The 20,997-nt window shown below is 45.3% G+C and overlaps 1 protein-coding gene across 1 annotated transcript in view; it reads left to right on the top strand.

Annotated features, from left to right (window-relative positions):
- LOC119315737 (GDSL esterase/lipase At1g28600-like) overlaps positions 1 to 18,112 on the top strand; it is a 48,490-nt gene extending 30,378 nt beyond the window's left edge. Inside the window, exons 4-7 of the mRNA XM_037590240.1 lie at positions 15,822 to 15,882; positions 16,816 to 17,076; positions 17,152 to 17,367; positions 17,475 to 18,112. Of these exons, the coding sequence (XP_037446137.1) occupies positions 15,822 to 15,882; positions 16,816 to 17,076; positions 17,152 to 17,367; positions 17,475 to 18,112 (1,176 nt within the window). The remainder of the gene's footprint in view (positions 1 to 15,821; positions 15,883 to 16,815; positions 17,077 to 17,151; positions 17,368 to 17,474) is intronic.
- The last annotated feature ends 2,885 nt before the right edge of the window (positions 18,113 to 20,997 follow it).

Here is a 20,997-nt window from a genome sequence, read left to right as displayed (position 1 = left end):
GCCACCGACGCCGTTCGCCGCGGCCACCGGCCACCCCTCGCCTCGCTGATGCCTCCAGAAGAACCGCCGCGCCTTCTTCTTCGTCTCCACCAACCCATGTGACGCCGGAAGCCTCGGAGCGCCGTCCCCGACGCCTTCTTCCTCCTCGGGCCACCGAGATCGCCGGCGACCTCCCGTCGTCACCAGCCCCTCCTCGAGCCCACTGACCACCCCTGCGGACTCGCTGTGAGCTCCTACGCCTCCCCTCCCTCTTCCCCCCCTTCGATTGTGCCCTGTAGCCCCGATCCCACCGGAGCCGCGAGCTCGGCTCCGCCGGCGATGTCGCCGCCGTCACTGCAGACAGCAAGGCTCGAAACCGAGCACGGCACCATGCTCCTAGCATCCTCAGGAGCTCGGCGAGCCCCTTAACCATCCCTCCCGTCCTCTGTGGCCTCGCCCCGCTTGAACCCGAAGCTCCGGCCGCCGCCTCGCTCGCCGCCGGCACCGATTCCGGCCGCCCCGAGCGCAACTGACTCCACCAAGAGCTTCGGCCCGTCCCCAGCTCCTCCTAGATGCCCTCCGCGGAACATTTGGTCGCCGGAGTGGCCAAAACCACTCTCGCCGCCGCGTCGGGCTCGCCGGCGGCTAAACGCCGGCAGCCGACTTTGACTTTGACCACGGGTGGGCCCCGGTTGACTCTCCTGAGTCAATGACAGGTGGGGCCCAGCCCTGTTAACTATTAGGATTAGTTTAATTAATTTTAATTAAGCTAATCACACTGACATGTGGGTCCCAGTGTCAGGTTTGACCTGGACCCGGTCTGTTGACCTGCTGAGGTCAGCATGACGCAATGATGACGCAGATAATCATTTTTTAAAATAAACCAGAAAATTCCAGAAAATTGTATAAACTTCTAAAATTCATAGAAAATTAACCGTAACTCCAAATTAAATAATTTATATATGAAAAATTATCAGAAAAATTCAAGGAATCCATCTGTACCATTTTCATGCATGTTAGAACAACTTATCACTACTGTTTAGGACAAATGAATTAAATGGCATTTGAATAATCACATATGGAGTTTAAATTTGAATCTTGTATTCAAACCAACCCCATTTAATCTGTTGCTAGTTGCATTAGCCCAAAACACATTCATTTTGCCATGTCATGGTCATGCATCATATTGTGCATTGCATTGATTGTGTTCCCTTCTGTGTTGCCGGTATTTGTCCCCTCTCGATAGACGTGATACCGAGGATGTGATCGTTGACACTGATGAAGACTCTATGTTATCTTCAGAAGTGCCAGGCAAGCAAAACCCCCTTGTTCATTCCGATAAAATCCCACTCTCTCGCTCCTGCTCTCTTTTACTGCATTAGGACAACATCGATTCATCTGTTACTTGCTGCGGTAGCTGAACCCCTTTATCCTTTGCATGACCTGTCATTCCACAGTAAATAGATGAAACCCACTAGCATGAGTAGGAGTTGTTTGAGCCTGTTGTGCCTACTCATTCATGTTTGTTCGTCATGCCTGCTACTGCTTAGAGTTGAGTCAGGTCTGATTCATCGGGGATGAATCAGAGGCGTGTGAACATGTCCTACTGTGTGTGAGCTAAGTGTATGAACACGATTTGGTAAAGGTAGCGGTGAGAGGCCATGTAGGAGTACATGGTGGGTTGTCTCATTGAAACCGTCCTCAGGAACTGAGTTCTGTGTTTGTGATCCATGATTCAGCTACTACCACGCATTGGGCCCGAAACCAATGGACCCTCTCGGCTTCTTAATCACCCTTGTCCTCTGTCCAGGAGTTGCAAGTAGTTTCTGGTGTTTGTAGTATGCTGGAGGCCGTGCGCAGCGCTGACCGTAGGGGTGGGTTGTGATGCGGTAGGCACGTGGCACGGTGTACCGGGCGCCCGTTTGGTGTCTCGGGAACCCTGTTCACATCGTTTGGGGCTGTGAGCGAAACTCCGGCCGGATCTCCTCATGGATGGAACCCGAATAGGCGATAAACCTGGACTAGAGACTTGAGTGTTTAGGCAGGCCGTGGCCGACACCCACGTTGGGCTTCCGCTTGAAGGTTGCCGAGTACATGTCGTGTAAACGGCGGTAAGTGGTGAGAGCGTGTGTGAAGAAGTACACCCCTGCAGGGTTAACCTAATCTATTCGAATAGCCGTGTCCGCGGAAAAGGACTTCTGGGTTGCTTATATCAGTTCATAGACAAGTGAAAGTGGATACTCTAAAATACGCAAGATAAGCGTGAGTGCTATGGATGGCGTTCTCGTAGGGAGACGGGAGTGGATCCATAGTGGTGTATTGGTTGGTGAATATGTGGACTCGTGTGCGCCACCTCAAAAGAGTTACTTGCAGTCGTAGTTCAGGATAGCCACCGAGTCAAAGCTGGCTTGCTGCAGTTAAACCCCACCATCCCCTTTGTTGATAATGATGCATATGTAGATAGTTCTGATGTAAGTCTTGCTGGGTACATTTGTACTCACGTTTGCCTATTTTATGTTTTTGCAGAGAGACTTCGGTCTCGCTAGTAGTTCCGCGTGGACTTCGACGTTTAGCTTGATACCTCAGCTACGATCTTGTGCCCTCGGCAGGATCTGGTAGATAGTCAGGCTTCTCAGCCTTTTTCATTTATAGATGTCTGTACTCAGACATGATAGCTTCCGCTTGTGCCTTGACTTGTATGCTCTGATTGTTGGGTCATGAGACCCATGTTTGTAATGTCTCGCTCCTCGGAGCCTTTTGAATAAACTACTTGAGTCGTAGAGTCATTTTGTGATGCCATGTTGTATTGCACATATCGAGCATATTGTGTGTATGTTATTAAAATGCTTGGTATGTGTGGGATCTGACTATCTAGTTGTTTATCTTTAGTAGCCTCTCTTACCGGGAAATGTCTCCTAGTGTTACCGCTGAGCCATGGTAGCTTGCTACTGCTCTGGAACACTTAGGCTGGCCGGCATGTGTCCTTCTTCGTTCCGGTGTCTGTCCCTTCGGGGAAATGTCACGCTTTGAGTACCGGAGTCCTGCTTGCCCAGTGCTACAGCCCGGACCCACTTGCTGATGACCGACACGTTCGAAGCTGGGTCATGAATGCCTGTCCCTGTAAGTCTGTGCCACTTTGGGTTTACGACTAGTCATGTCAGCCCGGGCTCCTTATCATATGGATGCTAGCGACACTATCATATACGTGAGCCAAAAGGCGCAAACGGTCCCGGGCAAAGGTAAGGCGACACCCGTGGGGATACCGTGCGTGAGGCCGCAAAGTGATATGAGGTGTTACCGGCTAGATCGATGTGACATCGAGTCGGGGTCCTGACAGCGTTGGTATCAGAGCTTGACTGCCTGTAGGATTACCAAGCCAAACTGGTCGATGTTGAGTCTAGAAATTCTTTAGTTATATGTAGGGGAATTGATTGTGGGATGGAACGTAAGGCTCTTTTTACTCCTTATACCTCATGGCCTTCTGATCTGAGTCATCATCTTCTCTTCTACGGGGATTAAGAACTAGGCTATCTCTTCTTTCTATTAGGATCACGTGTTACTAATCAGTGGACTTATAAGATTGTTGGATTTAAGTCTCAGTTCAGTTCCTACTACTTCCGTATGTTAATTGTTGATCTCGAAACCTTGATATTGTGCTTCTGAGTGGTTATGCCACCATTTTTGTGAATGTCTCAAATCTTTTCTGAGCATTTACAGCCGTTATGCTGTCCGAGTCATCCCAGGTTTCTAAGTAGTCTGATGCATTTGCAAATCCTTTCTTCCCGTTTCATTGTTCCCATGGGCCAGATTAACCACACTAATCAGTGAGTTGAGGTACTCCGTTACCTTGACATATATGTTGGAGATATTATTATGACCCTAGGTGTCTTAGGGGATCATCTAGTAATTTAGCCATGATTTGTGTTCCCAGTGTGATGATTCTGGCCATCATTCTCGAAAGCATCCCGTGATGCTACTTAGTAATAGGTATTCTGTTCCTGGGTTCTTGAACCCGAGATTCACTCTACCTACTTCATGTTGATAGTAATTGCTAGTGCCTTTAGGATATTAGTAACCTTTGCGATAGTCCTTGAAGTCCGTGGTATCTTCTTCTTCCAAATACCATGAACTACTTATGGCAGAAGTTCCTCGTTGAACTGAAATATCACAACAGGATTATTCTTGATGAGTTCTCCATTATATATTGTGGCTCTGCCAGTTCTACCTTTCTGCATGGGTTATCCGGAAGAAATATGTTGAACTTCGTTCGACATGCTAATCCATGCATCCACAACTCAGAAAATCATATGTTCTTTTGAGTTGTCCCATCTTAGTTGTTTCCGACCCTCGCCTATCAATTGATAGTCAAGAGTATGCGTGCATTCGTTCGTCGATGCCTATTACCCTTGTGGTCCGCCAAGCCATTCTATTTCAGAATGAATAGGAGAAACAAACTCCAGTACCTCTTCCATATCTAGGATTGGGTCAAAGTAGTTGTATTCCGCAGATCAAATGCCAATCCAGCTTTTGGTTCTGCTCTACCTTGGAGTATTACCCCCTTTATGTCAGAATTGTCATGAGAACTGCACCAACTCTCATGAATTTTGACGTAGTGATACTTCTCACCATCATTAGTCAATCCTCGGCCCTCGTGTTGATGCAACCGGAATACCGACAAATGAATTGTGATGTGTGAAATCAATACTCCCAGCAACCTCGTTGCTTGGTAGTTAAAGGACAATAATTTCATTCTTAGTGTGTTGGTTATTGGAATCATCCTTCTAAGACTGATCGTGCTACCTAGTCCTTATTTCGGTGCACCCTTCGATTGATGAGTTAGGATCTTGTCAAGTCCTCACTCATTTGATCATATCGTCTTGCCCCAAAAAGCGAGATTGTTCTCGAGCTTAGTAACATACCGGTGGTTCGTGATTTTCTGAATGTCTTCTCGGAAGTATCACCAGGTCGTCACCTGACCGTATGTTGAGCTCGTGATCAAGTCGGGTTCTTGTGAACCACCCTCTCTCCAAGATCGGTGTTAGATATCCCTGAGCTAGTTGGTTAAGCTAGACAACAACTTGGAGAGTTGGAAAATAAAAGCCTACCTGATTTAGTTCGTTTTAAAGGGATATTCTTGTGTAGTGTGTGTTGAAGAAAGATGATATCTTCATCGATTGGTCCCTGTGATCAGTTGCTGGACCTATTGTCTTATCAATCCTTTGATTTAAGTGTGGGCCATCGTCAAGTCAAATCAGTACCAACGATGCTCGTAATGTTGTCTTATTCGTGGTTGATCCCTCGAGCATACACCATTACATCCTTGGTCTGACCAATGCTAACACCGTGTTCACTTAACTATGGAATTCCTTTTAAAAGGAAACCTAGATGAATTGTTGTTGAGCCCATTGACAACATCCTTGTCTTCTCCATAATTTTGCTGAACATTAAGCTAGTGTTGGAAACTTTTGAAAGCATTTTCTTCATGCTAGCTCATGAAGTATATATTTGGATGAAAGGAGTGACTTCCTTTGATTCACGTACATTTGGTGTAAGTTGCCGCCGTGAATTTGAGAAAGATTGTTTTGTTTCCTTTGGAATCATCCCAAATCAGTCATGCACACGTGCGAAGTATCTGTAGTCTGGAGACTTGCAACCTTCATTCTATATGTGTCCCTAGCACACTAAGCCACTGATTGACTTGTTCAAGGAAAAGAAGTCTATGCTTGGGATCTAATCCATGGACTTGCGTAAAGACTTCGATACCCTCGTTGATGGTTCCCCCTCCTGAACTCGGTAGTGTTTTATTATAAGACTACCACGTGGTCATGCTTGTCTGGGACAACGTGTTCACATGTTTGTAGCAGAACCAGCTCATGTTTTGGAGCTTGCTATCGTAGTTCATCTCCCGAGAATCCCGCAACATCATCTCGTCGATTTGTGTTGCAAACTTTCATTTTTCTTTGTAGACTTGATGAGTCTGGGATATCCTGACACCAACCAGATCTGAATCTCAGGCAGATGTGATGGTTGGAACATTTCCCAAGAATTATAATATTGGTCTCTCAATAACCGGCAAGGTGGATGTCATGGCCAACACACCCATCCGGTAGACCTATTATTATAGTATCTTGTTTGAGGAAGTTGGCCACCTCCCCATAGGGATTTCGTAGGATTACCCCCTAGTTGCCCCTATGGATTTCTGTGTTCCGAAGTCCGACCTTTTTACTTGATGTTCTAGATATCAAACCATATCTATGGGTGGATTACGCTAGCACATCAAGGAGAACATTAGAAGCGGAGTGCTAAATGTCTCTCGGTCGATCATCCAGATTTTATTTGCTTGGCCTCGCTAAGGTGAAATCTGAGAAAGTGTTATCCTCCTTCGCATCTGCATCGTCCATCGCTATTCATCATGGTAGTATGTTGTGTTGCCAGGATCCTTGACACGGATGTTGGTAAAACCTTGATGAATGTGGAAATGCTCAAGTTCTTGAGAGCACGCTCAAGCGTTAGGTGTTATCATCATCTCTAATTGGGATGCTCTCAGTTCCCTCGGCAATGCTATGACCTTCTCAAATAGTGAATTCACTCTCTATTGTTGGGTTCTTCCCCAGTTACCAGAATCATTCCCAACATTTGCATTTTGTTCCCAGCTTGCACCGCCAATGTGCCATTCTACCATGGGTCTCTTCCATTTCCGGTGATAAGCAAATTCATCCATTACGTTGTCTTCAACAAGGTAATCCACATCATCCAAGTCCGAGTATGCCATTCTACCGACCCCCTCCAAACGATCGCTCGAGAATTGTCCTAGGCTGGTTTAAAGAGTTTCAATGATCTCTGAATCAAAGGTAATTCTTTTGCCACTTAAGGGGATATATCTACGAATCACCCCCCCCCCCTCCAGGATGTCTCGTTGAGGTATCATGGCAACTCAACTCCTCGCTACGTTGACAACCGTTCACCACCTTCTTAGGTGTGGAATCGTTGTCTACCTAGTGAACCTTCGTCATATGTTCCACTCCATTCCTCTAGAGGTGTGCTTCGTCTCTCAGCTCGAGAGATGTTGCTATGTCCCATTCCGTGAGTTAATCCTGAGTTGTTCGTTCTTTGAGAAGATTAATTCTTCTAGAGTTTTCCTTCCCTCTTCTTGTCATGTTAGTTGGAGTTCTTAGAGAAAGACTTCGAGACAATGATGGTGATCGAATCAACGCTCTTATGAAGTGCACCCTGGATCGTGAAGATTATACTAGTTGCGTTTCCCCTTCACCTTACCCTACGCTTGAATCTCGGGACGAGATTTTTGTTTAGTGGGGGTGAGTTGTCACATCCCTGGTCCTGTTATGCACTAGGCTAGACCACATGTGAGCATCATGTTTTAATTCAAATGAAATTTGAATTGAGGAATTTTCAAAGCCTCAGAAACCTTCTAAAAATGATCAACATTAAAATCTCCTCAAAGAAGTCCAAGGAAATGTTCCTCTTAGTCTCTGAAAATATTGCAAAGAGGTAAAACTCAAAACAATATTTTTGGTATCTCAGAGTTAATTATTTTGGGCCTTTGAATTAAATAAATAGCTATTTGCATTGGATATATATTTGATATATAAATAATATATGTCCAATAATTACTGGAACATTTTATGTGGTTTGGTATATTTTAGTTCTAGCCACATAACTATTTTCAGGATTTTATAAAATGGTTTAGTATATTACTAAACTAAAACAACACAGAACAAAATAGATAAACAAAAACAAAAATAGAAAGAGCAGAGGACTACCTGGCGCTCACCTCAGCCCACCTGGCCCAGCTCCTCCAGCCGGCCCAGCCCACCGCCGCCTCCCTTCCCTGCCGCCTTCCTCCTCGCGCCAGTAGGCAGAGGAGGGACACGGCGCGCGCGCCCGAGCTCGCCACGCCACCACCCTGCTCGTCTGCATCGCCTGGCCACCGCGACGCCGCACGTCATCTCCTCGGCGCCGCCCCGACCCCCCTGGACCCCCTCACTCTCTCCCGAGCTCTCCCCCCCCCCTCTGTTCCTCTCTCCCTCTCGTGCCGAGCGCAGCCGTCGCCACCGACGCCGTTCGCCGCGGCCACCGGCCACCCCTCGCATCGCCGATGCCTCCAGAAGAACCGCTGCGCCTTCTTCTTCGTCTCCACCAACCCATGTGACGCCGGAAGCCTCGGAGCGCCGTCCCCGACGCCTTCTTCCTCCTCGGGCCACCGAGATCGCCGGCGACCTCCCGTCGTCACCAGCCCCTCCCCGAGCCCACTGACCACCCCTGCGGACTTGCTGTGAGCTCCTACGCCTCCCCTCCCTCTTCCCCCCCTTCGATTGTGCCCTGTAGCCCCGATCCCACCGGAGCCGCGAGCTCGGCTCCGCCGGCGATGTCGCCGCCGTCACTGCAGACAGCAAGGCTCGAAACCGAGCACGGCACCGTGCTCCTAGCATCCTCAGGAGCTCGGCGAGCCCCTTAACCATCCCTCCCGTCCTCTGTGGCCTCGCCCCGCTCGAACCCGAAGCTCCGGCCGCCGCCTCGCTCGCCGCCGGCACCGATTCCGGCCGCCCCGAGCGCAACTGACTCCACCAAGAGCTTCGGCCCGTCCCCAGCTCCTCCTAGATGCCCTCCGCGGCCCATTTGGTCGCCGGAGTAGCCAAAATCACTCTCGCCGCCGCGTCGGGCTCGCCGGCGGCTAAACGCCGGCAGCCGACTTTGACTTTGACCACGGGTGGGCCCCGGTTGACTCTCCTGAGTCAATGACAGGTGGGGCCCAGCCCTGTTAACTATTAGGATTAGTTTAATTAATTTTAATTAAGCTAATCACACTGACATGTGGGTCCCAGTGTCAGGTTTGACCTGGACCCGGTCTGTTGACCTGCTGAGGTCAGCATGACGCAATGATGACGCAGATAATCATTTTTTAAAATAAACCAGAAAATTCCAGAAAATTGTATAAACTTCTAAAATTCATAGAAAATTAACCGTAACTCCAAATTAAATAATTTATATATGAAAAAATTATCAGAAAAATTCAGGGAATCCATCTGTACCATTTTCATGCATGTTAGAACAACTTATCACTACTGTTTAGGACAAATGAATTAAATGGCATTTGAATAATCACATATGGAGTTTAAATTTGAATCTTGTATTCAAACCAACCCCATTTAATCTGTTGCTAGTTGCATTAGCCCAAAACACATTCATTTTGCCATGTCATGGTCATGCATCATATTGTGCATTGCATTGATTGTGTTCCCTTCTGTGTTGCCGGTATTTGTCCCCTCTCGATAGACGTGATACCGAGGATGTGATCGTTGACACTGATGAAGACTCTATGTTATCTTCAGAAGTGCCAGGCAAGCAAAACCCCCTTGTTCATTCCGATAAAATCCCACTCTCTCGCTCCTGCTCTCTTTTACTGCATTAGGACAACATCGATTCATCTGTTACTTGCTGCGGTAGCTGAACCCCTTTATCCTTTGCATGACCTGTCATTCCACAGTAAATAGATGAAACCCACTAGCATGAGTAGGAGTTGTTTGAGCCTGTTGTGCCTACTCATTCATGTTTGTTCGTCATGCCTGCTACTGCTTAGAGTTGAGTCAGGTCTGATTCATCGGGGATGAATCAGAGGCGTGTGAACATGTCCTACTGTGTGTGAGCTAAGTGTATGAACACGATTTGGTAAAGGTAGCGGTGAGAGGCCATGTAGGAGTACATGGTGGGTTGTCTCATTGAAACCGTCCTCAGGAACTGAGTTCTGTGTTTGTGATCCATGATTCAGCTACTACCACGCATTGGGCCCGAAACCAATGGACCCTCTCGGCTTCTTAATCACCCTTGTCCTCTGTCCAGGAGTTGCAAGTAGTTTCTGGTGTTTGTAGTATGCTGGAGGCCGTGCGCAGCGCTGACCGTAGGGGTGGGCTGTGATGCGGTAGGCACGTGGCACGGTGTACCGGGCGCCCGTTTGGTGTCTCGGGAACCCTGTTCACATCGTTTGGGGCTGTGAGCGAAACTCCGGCCGGATCTCCTCATGGATGGAACCCGAATAGGCGATAAACCTGGACTAGAGACTTGAGTGTTTAGGCAGGCCGTGGCCGACACCCACGTTGGGCTTCCGCTTGAAGGTTGCCGAGTACATGTCGTGTAAACGGCGGTAAGTGGTGAGAGCGTGTGTGAAGAAGTACACCCCTGCAGGGTTAACCTAATCTATTCGAATAGCCGTGTCCGTGAAAAAGGACTTCTGGGTTGCTTATATCAGTTCATAGACAAGTGAAAGTGGATACTCTAAAATACGCAAGATAAGCGTGAGTGCTATGGATGGCGTTCTCGTAGGGAGACGGGAGTGGATCCATAGTGGTGTATTGGTTGGTGAATATGTGGACTCGTGTGCGCCACCTCAAAAGAGTTACTTGCAGTCGTAGTTCAGGATAGCCACCGAGTCAAAGCTGGCTTGCTGCAGTTAAACCCCACCATCCCCTTTGTTGATAATGATGCATATGTAGATAGTTCTGATGTAAGTCTTGCTGGGTACATTTGTACTCACGTTTGCCTATTTTATGTTTTTGCAGAGAGACTTCAGTCTCGCTAGTAGTTCCGCGTGGACTTCGACGTTTAGCTTGATACCTCAGCTACGATCTTGTGCCCTCGTCAGGATCTGGTAGATAGTCAGGCTTCTCAGCCTTTTTCATTTATAGATGTCTGTACTCAGACATGATAGCTTCCGCTTGTGCCTTGACTTGTATGCTCTGATTGTTGGGTCATGAGACCCATGTTTGTAATGTCTCGCTCCTCGGAGCCTTTTGAATAAACTACTTGAGTCGTAGAGTCATTTTGTGATGCCATGTTGTATTGCACATATCGAGCATATTGTGTGTATGTTATTAAAATGCTTGGTATGTGTGGGATCTGACTATCTAGTTGTTTATCTTTAGTAGCCTCTCTTACCGGGAAATGTCTCCTAGTGTTACCGCTGAGCCATGGTAGCTTGCTACTGCTCTGGAACACTTAGGCTGGCCGGCATGTGTCCTTCTTCGTTCCGGTGTCTGTCCCTTCGGGGAAATGTCACGCTTTGAGTACCGGAGTCCTGCTAGCCCAGTGCTACAGCCCGGACCCACTTGCTGATGACCGACACGTTCGAAGCTGGGTCATGAATGCCTGTCCCTGTAAGTCTGTGCCACTTTGGGTTTACGACTAGTCATGTCAGCCCGGGCTCCTTATCATATGGATGCTAGCAACACTATCATATACGTGAGCCAAAAGGCGCAAACGGTCCCGGGCAAAGGTAAGGCGACACCCGTGGGGATACCGTGCGTGAGGCCGCAAAGTGATATGAGGTGTTACCGGCTAGATCGATGTGACATCGAGTCGGGGTCCTGACAGTTCATGGCATTCCTGTCAATTATCACGATTTCTTCATGAGGACTATGGCAAATGTTGCACTGTCTCCGTTTGAGCTGAAGCCTTATGCACCTTGGATTATGAGATTCCTCAGGACAAGGTCTTCACTCAACTACAAAGCTGATTTCCAGAATCACCTCAGCTACTTGCCCCCAATTGAAGTCCTCAAGCAGACATATTCCTCAGTTGATGGAAAGGGCAAGGCACCAGCTGTAATAGATGAAGGCATTCGTCCATTGGATGGTCAGTTTCGCAAAGCTGCATCTTATTCCACCAATGATGACTCTGCCAATGCACCCAAGTCCACTCCTCAAGCCACTGCTCCGCGCGTGATGACTGACCGTAAACTTCTGCTTAGTCTTCACCAGAAGGTGGATCGAAATCACAAATGGGTTAAGCGTCAGTTTGGTTCACTTCTTCACAACATGACTGCCACACGCAATGCAGTGAACAAAAACCACTACTACCTCCATCAAGTCTTCGGTCGCACCTGGGTAATCCTGTCACATCTGTATGGTGAAGAAGATCTGAAGAACATGGGTCTAAATGAAGATTTTGACTGGTCTGCACCACCACCGAAGAAAGTCAAGAAGGTCAAGGTTCCTTCTCTGGTGGCCAGCTCATATTCTTCATCGCGCAACACTGATGAAAATGAAGACTTGGACGACACTACGGCAGGCCCTACTACAACAAACGACCCCAACAACGCTGGCGCTCCTTCATCAACTTGCTATTCTTCAGGGGCGTTAGTCCTCATATTCGATCCTTTTGGTCATTTCATGACAAAGGGGGGGAATTTTGAGTTAGTCTTCAAGCGGGTCTTTCTATATGGGCGTTTTTTTGTTAAGTTATAACTCTCGTTCTTCTGAGACTTTATTGGATCGAGTTGTAAACTTAAACCCGATGGTGCTCTGATACTTTTGATATGTTTTTCTGCATGCTTATTCCTCGTTAATATTATTGCACGCATGCTGAATTACATCAGTCGCCATATTTCATCATGCATTTCAAATTCTTCTCTGTTATATGTCAAATGCGTGTATGAATTACAAGATATAGGGGGAGATCTCCATGATTCAACTCTTCAAGTGTGCATTGCTTCAAAAGCAAATTCCTCACTATGCACATCTTCAGGGGGAGTTCTTCTATATCTTGCAATCAAATTCCTCAATATCAGTAGTTACACTTCATATGTTTATCCCCGTTGAAAACTTAACCTATACTGTCATCAATCACCAAAAAGGGGGAGATTGTAAGTGCATCTAGTGCCCCTTGGTGATTTTGGTGTATTGAAGACTTATAGGTTAAGAAACTAATGCATTTGTGAGTGTACACAGGTCTATAAGCCTATGAGGAGTTTGATATTTACAGAGAAAGTCGACCCCTAAAAATGAAGTTCTTCGACTGAAGACTTTGAATCACTGAAGACTTTCTGAAGACTTTGAAAGTGAAGAAATTGGTGTGACCTTGAAGACTTGGTATTCGTTCGAGGAACATGAAGCGTGAAGACTTTTTGTTTTCGTAGTTTCATTTTCTCTTTCTTGAGTCATAGGAAACACCATACTGTTAAAGGGGGTCGAGGAAATACTAAGGAAAAAATTTCATGTGATGCTCAACTCAAAATCCTACACCTACCAATCCCTTCGAGTGAAGCCATTGGAAATCTCATACAGTTCAGTCAATTTCTTCAGTGACAGAGACGAAGTTCTTCTGGTCTCTAAGGAATTTGTCCTGACTGAGGAGTTAGGAATTCGCCAGTGCAGATTGCCTACACAGTGAGGAACATGATAACCCTGAGGATTTTGCTACTCAAAATTTCGACCGTTGCTGTGCTATGCGCCAGCTATCCCAAAATATCTATCCACCTAACGGTCATATCATTGAAGGGCATTTATGTCTTATAAATAGCCGCCTCCTACAACCACTAGTTGGTTGGCTGCTCCGAGAAAAACTGACACTTGTCATTTGAGAGCAACCCATCCTCTGAGGACTTTGAGCGAAAATCATCAAGTGAGGAAAAACCCAAAACCCAAACACCTACAAACCCCAAGTGATTGAGCATCACTAAGAGATTGATCCTGCATGGATCCGACGCTTGTTACCTTTGAAGACTGTGCTTCTTCCAGACGGTTAGGCGTCATGGTCTAGAGCATCCAAGAGGAATTGTGGATTGCCGAGTGACCGAGTTTGTGAAGGTTTGGAAGTCGCCTGAAGACTTACCATGAGTGATTGGACGAGGTCTGTGTGACCTTAGTTCAAGGAGAATACGGTGAGGACTGGGTGTTCGGGACTGTGTGTCCTCGAGTTTAAATACTCAGCCGCTCCAACCAGACGTACAACTGAGATAGCAGTTGGAACTGGTCTACCAAATCATTGTCTTCACCAAGCTTACTGGTTCTATTTCCTCAACTCTTCCATTTCCTCATAACTGTGTTGTGTGCTTGTTCATATCTGTGTTTGAAGATTTTGACTGAAGACTTTCTCAATTTCCTCAGTTTAATTTCTTCAGTCTGTTTGTCTTCATCCTGTGTTATCCTGTGCTTACGCTTCTGTACTCTGTGCCTGTCTTCATTTCATCATGATGACTATGCTTGTATTCTGTTATGTTTATTTTTGAGTATTCATTCCGCTGCTAGTAGTTCTTCGCTAAGGAATTTCCTCACCGGCAAATTCCTCAGTGAAGAATTTCATAAAAATCGCCTATTCACCCCCCCCCCTTTAGTCGATATAACGCACTTTCAGATAGCTGACGGCAAGAGTTAATTTGATTAGCTGGCCGCCAAGAGTGCTTTGTTGCAGCTCCAAGAGAGGTCAGTTGTAGCGGCATGTCACGTGTGGGTTGATTTAAAAATGTTGTGAATTAAATCGCTGATGGTTATATGTGAAATTTTATAAATCTTTGAAATTGATTTTAAATTTGTAAATGTTTTTAAATCTATGAATATTTTCTAAATTCCCACGCATATAAAAAATAATGGGTTTTAAAAATCTTTTGATTTTTAAAAAATAAAAAATAAAACCGGCTTTTTATCAGTTTGCAGTAGGGTGAGCGCAAAAATATATTACTAAGCGAGCGAGTGGATCAAAGAGTCGAGCTGAGCGAGTGGGAGATTCATTGACCATCAATTCTACAATTTCATCGTGGAATATAAGCTCTTAAGAGGCTCACACAATGACCACCGGCTGACATCAAGGCCAAGATATGCAAGGATATCACAATCATGCGCTGAAGTACTCCAATTTACTCTCAGAACAAATATCGTCTTTTTGGGCACCTTGACACGATATGCAAATTAAAAACCATTCAGAACATAATTAAAAATCCAAGTCAATGCAGATAAAACCAAAAAATAATAATCAACTACAATAACCTGCTGGAAAAAAAACCGGCAAGTGAAAAATAGCGCGGCAAAGGGCGCGTTAGCCTCTACTTAGAGGTACGTATCCTCTTGCTGCTTATTGGATTCGTCTTTGTGATGCATGCATGTGGCCACAGATTGATCACGGATTGATTTCACCCCCCCTCTCTCCCACATTATATATGTGTTAGGACAAAATTATCCTTGGTAAATTTGTTTGTTCGTCGCAAATAAATCTGTGAGTCTATGAACGTAAGAGATACATGCAATCGAGAGAGATTGTTTCCTTTTTCTTGATACAAGGAGAGATACAGGAAATCAGGAGAGAGATACTTTCCTCTTTTTCTGGAGGGATGAAAAGGGAATTATGATGATTTACAAGAAATGCATCTTGTGTAATTTTATTAAAAAATAAATACACATTATATAAAGGAACGGAGGAAGTACGTGGCTACGTGATTGCATATACATTGATGAGAGAGTATGGCAGAATGAAGCATGCCGCACCGGTTTGACCATGGGGACCAAAAGATAATGACATCACCCTGATCCAGTAAGGATGCCCTACTTTGTGCAATTTAGTTAAGCAGGGTTCCGTATGATTGATGAATACCGCATGTCCGCCTACGTATGCAGTGGTCTACATTTTTTCGTAAAACGTGGGGATATTTTGCAAGAGGAATTCCACACGCATAGAGTTGTGATAACTCAACGGATGAAACATTGAGGATCGAGGTGCAGGATAGGAATAACTGCAATCGACTGCTGACAAACTCTTCCTATACACACGCCTGGCACCAGCTGCATCTGATGTCCTCATATGTCATGCGGAATGCGCAACAGAACTGCTCAACCACACGGCCAAAGGGGTGCCAGACATAGACTTCGTCTGACTGCCCTTCTTCTCTATGAAAAAATCCTTAAGCTCCTCGACCTAAACCCCAACTCAATTGCAAGTTCCTTTGCTCTAAATAGCCATGCCAGAAGCTTCTAATCTCATTGTTCCACCGACTTCGTCGGAACAGAAGGGCCTTGAGCCACTCGGTCGACACCCCAACTCAATTATTGTAACCCTTGAAGCTTTCAATCTCGTCATTCCGCCGACTTCGCCAGAACACCGTCCACATGTGCTCCACACGAGGTACGTCATCGTACAGTTTGCACAACTGGGACCACATGCCAAGCTAAATGCAATTTTGTCGTCAAATTTGCACTTTAAACTAATAAGTTTGTGGTGAAAGCAAGATCATAATTTTGGATATCGGTGCTACAAACAAATAAGATTGATCCAAAAGGAAAAAGAAAAAAGATTGTGAAATAAGTGAAGTGCTTTATTTTTCTTTTGAGAGAACTGTCGTATAGTGGAATTAGAGGACCGCAATTGGGGTAACCCATAAAACCAAACAATAATTAGGATGAACCCTAAGATGATTGAGTTTTAAATATATTTTTAGGTGTCCAAGCACATATCAATTTATTCTGCATCCATTCCAGCACATGGGCCCTTTGCTAGTAAATAGCAATGATAAGAGAATGTATAATGGAACGATGCAATTTTTATTTGGAAGATAGAACATTGTGTTTGCCGGTTTGATAAATAACTTTTCACAAAAATGTTTTGTAACTAAATCTTAATCACCACTTGTCTTGGAGATACATAAACACTTTTTTTAAGGAAAATATATACACTTTCTTTGCCAGCACTAAATAATTTGAAGAGAAGATTTTATTTTAGGCAATAGATTAGCTTCCTCTTTTTTTGTTTGTCCAAAGAAACTAGAGCGCGAAACATTGGCCTTGCCGGCCGATATATACATGGACGATGGACCAACGATGCCATAAAAACCATATCTCTTCTCCTTAATAAGGAACAATGCATGTATATATATAGAAGTAAATCAACCTTTTGTATGATTCACCTCATGTATATACGTCCGCCGCCTTACATAATCCTTAATTGATGCACATATTGATATGCATTATTCCATATATGTCACCCACACGCATACCCCATGAAGTTCTATAAAAGGACTTGTTTTTTCGATTCGATGTAGTACACGTCCTTGATTTTCAGATATGGGTAGTCGCACGTGCTCCTCCGCCGTCGTGCTCGCCATCTCCGTCGTGGCGGTGCTTCTCAACGCGGACGTGGCGCTGTGCGGCTGCAGCTACAAGCGCTTCTTCGCGTTCGGTGACTCCCTCATCGACACCGGCAACTTCGTGTACACCATCGGCAACGGCCCGTCGCCACTCAAGGAGCTCCCCTTTGGCATGACCTTCTTCAAGCACCCCAGCGGCCGCATCTCCGACGGCCGTGTCGTCGTCGACTTCTATGGTGAGCCGCCGTCGCCATCATCGTTTACTGATATTTTGCCAAAGGCCTAAAGCGATGTGTGCATGCATGTTTCAGCGGAGGCGTTGGGCCTGCCGCTGCTGCCGCCGAGCATCCCGGAGGAGGCGACCGGGCAGTTCCCCACCGGCGCCAACTTCGCCGTGTTTGGCTCCACGGCGCTGCCGCCGGAGTACTTCAAGACCAAGTACAACTTCACAATGAACCCGCCTTCCACCCTGGACCGGCAGCTCGCCTCCTTCAAGAAGGTCCTCGCGCGCATCGCTCCAGGGGACGGTGAGTAACATAGTACATGCATATCATATGCACGTGCATGCAATGCATGCGTCGTCTATTTCACGTTCGTACGTGTGGTTCAATAGATCTCGTCTTGTGCCTTGCAGTCGCCACGAGGGCTCTCCTGAACGAGTCCCTGGTGCTGGTGGGCGAGATCGGCGGGAACGACTACAACTTCTGGTTCGGCAACCCCAGTAAACCCCGCGAGACGCCGGAGGAGTACCTGCCCGACGTGGTCGCCCACATCGGCGCCGCCGTGCAGGAGGTGATCGACCTCGGCTCCAGGACGATCGTCGTCCCGGGCAACTTCCCCATCGGGTGCGTGCCGGCCTACCTGAGCGCCCACCAGAGCAACGTCACGGCCGACTACGACGAGTTCCACTGCCTCAAGTGGTACAACGAGTTCTCCCAGAAGCACAACCGGGCGCTGCAGCAGGAGCTCGCCCGGCTCCGGTCGAAGAACCCCGGCGTCAAGGTCGTCTACGCCGACTACTACGGCGCCGCCATGCAGTTCGTCCAGAAGCCGCAGGCGTACGGCATCGCCGACCCGCTCGTCGCGTGCTGCGGCGGCAACGGGCCGTACCACACCGGCGGGGCGTGCAACAACCAGACGAAGCTGTGGGGCAGCCCCGACGGGTTCGCCAGCTGGGACGGCCTGCACATGACGGAGAAGGCATACAAGATTGTCTCCGACGGCGTGCTGAACGGGCCGTTCGCCGACACCCCGCTGCTCCATCTTTGCTAGATGGGATTCTTGGTGATCCTAGATAATTCTTATTGGGATCGATTCGTATAGCTGCAGTATACATGATAATAAAAGAGTCATTATTATTCGAGTTTATTATTCAAATTAATGAAAGACAAAAACATGCACACAAAAGATCAATGGACAATAGAGCAAATTTTAAAAAGGATTTGTGCATGAGCCGGTGAAATCCATTTTTTTGAGCCGGTGAAATCTGTTTTTTTAGGAAAACTCTTCGTATCGTGCCTTTCTGAAACCCACTTACGTGTATGTGTTCTGAACCAGACCGTCGCGCGTCGCGTCTTCTCCAGAACGCTCTTTCCATTCCCCTGGTCTCTCTCTCTCTCTCTCTCTCTCTCTCTCTCTCTCTCTCTCTCTCTCTCACCACCAATGAAGCACACCGCCACCATCATGGATGTCCGCTGCCCCTGTTGTTGGGCTGCAAGCACGCCCTACGCCTCTCACCCTGGCTTCTCCTCTCTATCTCTCTCTTCACGTTTTTTGCAACATGATCTTTGTTGTAATTTTTTTGCAACTATAGTCTTGTTGCAGGAATAGGGATACAGAGAAGATGTCAAAAACGTTGTTGCAAACTTTGCAACAACGATCTTGTTGCAGGAATACAGAGAACAAATCGGAGATGCCCGTAATGCAAAAAAAATATTCGGTCATGTTGCAGTTTATTTTTCTGCAACACGAACTATGTTGCAAAAAAAATCCTGCAACACAGCCTATGTTACAAAATAAACCGCAACATAATCTGTGTTGCAAATATTTTCCGCAACAAAACCTCTGTTGCAAAGTGGAGGAAAACTTGGGGCTGATCAATTGTGTTAGATCTGACGGCTCGCGAGGCGGCGGATCTTTTTAAAATATCCGCCGGTCGACGCGTAGCAGGCCCCTTTTTTTAGCAACGTGAAATATGTTTACCAGATAAAAGGCGAGGCCCGACGATAAGTCAATGACACCCTCGCAGACCTAAAGGCCACGAGAAACAACACAACACAACATATGGTCACCGTATAGCGACCAAACAAGTACCCCTGAGTTTCGCGGACGCTCACGGCTCGGGGTTCCTATGCGGCGCGTAGGTCGCCGCTAGCGAGTGGGCGCTTTCCCCCCAGAGCGTCCACAGCTTTTTGGGCCGGCCCATATAGGGATTCGTCCCCACCAGTTTTGGGAAGGTTCTAGAACCTTCCCAAAACCGGCTTTTTCTTGTTTATTTTTACCGGTTTTTTATTTTGTATTACCTTTTTCTTTTTACCTTTTCTGATTAATTTGTTTCTTTTTCTCTTTTCTTTAATGTCCTGTTTCTCTTTTTCTGAAATCGTGAACAATTTTCTTGAAATCTTGAACATTTTTATTTTTCTCTTTTATTTAATGTTCTGTTTCTCTTTTTTTTGAAATCATGAACATTTTTTCAAATCGTGAACATTTTTCTTGTTCTCTTTTCTTTAATGTTCTGTTTCTCTTTTTTTGAAATCGTGGACATTTTTTTTTGAAATCGTGAATATTTTTCTAAAATTGTGCACAGTTTTTGAAATCATATTTTTTTTGAATTTATAAACATTTTTTGAATAGACTAACATTATTTTTGAAATTGCAAACATTTCTTGATTCCTTGAGAATTTATCATTTCCTGAAAAAAATTCAAATTGTGAACAGTTTATGAATTCACGAATAATTGGAAATTGTGTAACTTTTTCTGAAATACTAATTATATTTAAAAACAAAATAAAGCTGAAAACAGAAAAAAGGCTTAAAAAAACAAGGGGCTCCCCGCCCTACACATGGGCCGGCCCATGATGGCGAGCGGGGGAGCAGGGCTCCCGTGGCTGCGGGCGCGTACCGCGATAGACGCTCCCCTCATGGCTCCTATTTAGCTCGTAGGTCGCTGGATAGAAACCAGACGTTTGCTACGTCCCATATTCGGCGGCCCAAATAGCCTTGTATGAAAGACTTGCTATTCCGGTTTGGGAAGTTATAGAATTTTCCAGTTTCTGTTCTTTCAAAAAAAAATCTAGTTTTTTCATTTTCGTTTGTTCTTTTATTTTTATTTTTATTCCATCTCTTCCGTTTCGCAAACATTTATTGAATTCACGTATATTTCTTGAAATAGTGAATATTTTGAATTGGAGAACAATTTTAGAAAATCATGTACATTTTTCTCAAACTTGGGAACATTCTTTCACAAGTCGTGAACAGATGTTGAACTCACGAGTATTTTTTGACTTTGTGAACATATTTTTATTTCACGAATAGTTTTTTGAAATTCTTGACAAAATTTCAAAGATTTTTGAAAATTAGTGAACATTGTTTGAACTCACAAACTAAATTTTAAATTCGTGAAAATGATTTTGTTTTTTCACAAAAAAATCAAACTCGTGAAAAATTTGTAAGTTCTTGAAATTTTTCATAATTTAGAAACTATTTTTGAAATACGTCAAAAATATTAATTTTGTGAACATTTTTTAATCGATGAACACCTTTAGAAATTTGGGAATTTTTTTTAAATAAGTATGAATATATTTTGAATTATTTAATATTTATCAAATTTTAAAATAATTTTTGCAATTTGTGAACAATTTTCTAATCAACAATGATTTTTTAATCGATGAAAACTTTTTAATTTTTGCAACAATTTTTAGAAAAATCTGAAGTTTTTTTTAGTTTGTTAACATTTTTTGAATTTGGCAAACATATTTTAAATTCATGAAAAAATTATAACTTTGGAAATTTCATAATATTTAGAACATTTTTTCAAAATCATGCCTTTTTAAAAAAAATCCTGAATTTGATTGGAAGCAACAAAATGAAACAAAAGGGAAAAAACAAAAAGGGGGGTCTTACCCGCAAATGGGCCGGCCAAAAATGAAGCGGAGGGG

The sequence above is a fragment of the Triticum dicoccoides genome, chromosome 6A, assembly GCF_002162155.2.
Source record: "Triticum dicoccoides isolate Atlit2015 ecotype Zavitan chromosome 6A, WEW_v2.0, whole genome shotgun sequence".
In the NCBI taxonomy this organism is placed as follows: domain Eukaryota; kingdom Viridiplantae; phylum Streptophyta; class Magnoliopsida; order Poales; family Poaceae; genus Triticum; species Triticum dicoccoides.
Note: the sequence above shows the minus strand (reverse complement) of the source record. Positions and strands in the feature narration are given on the sequence as shown.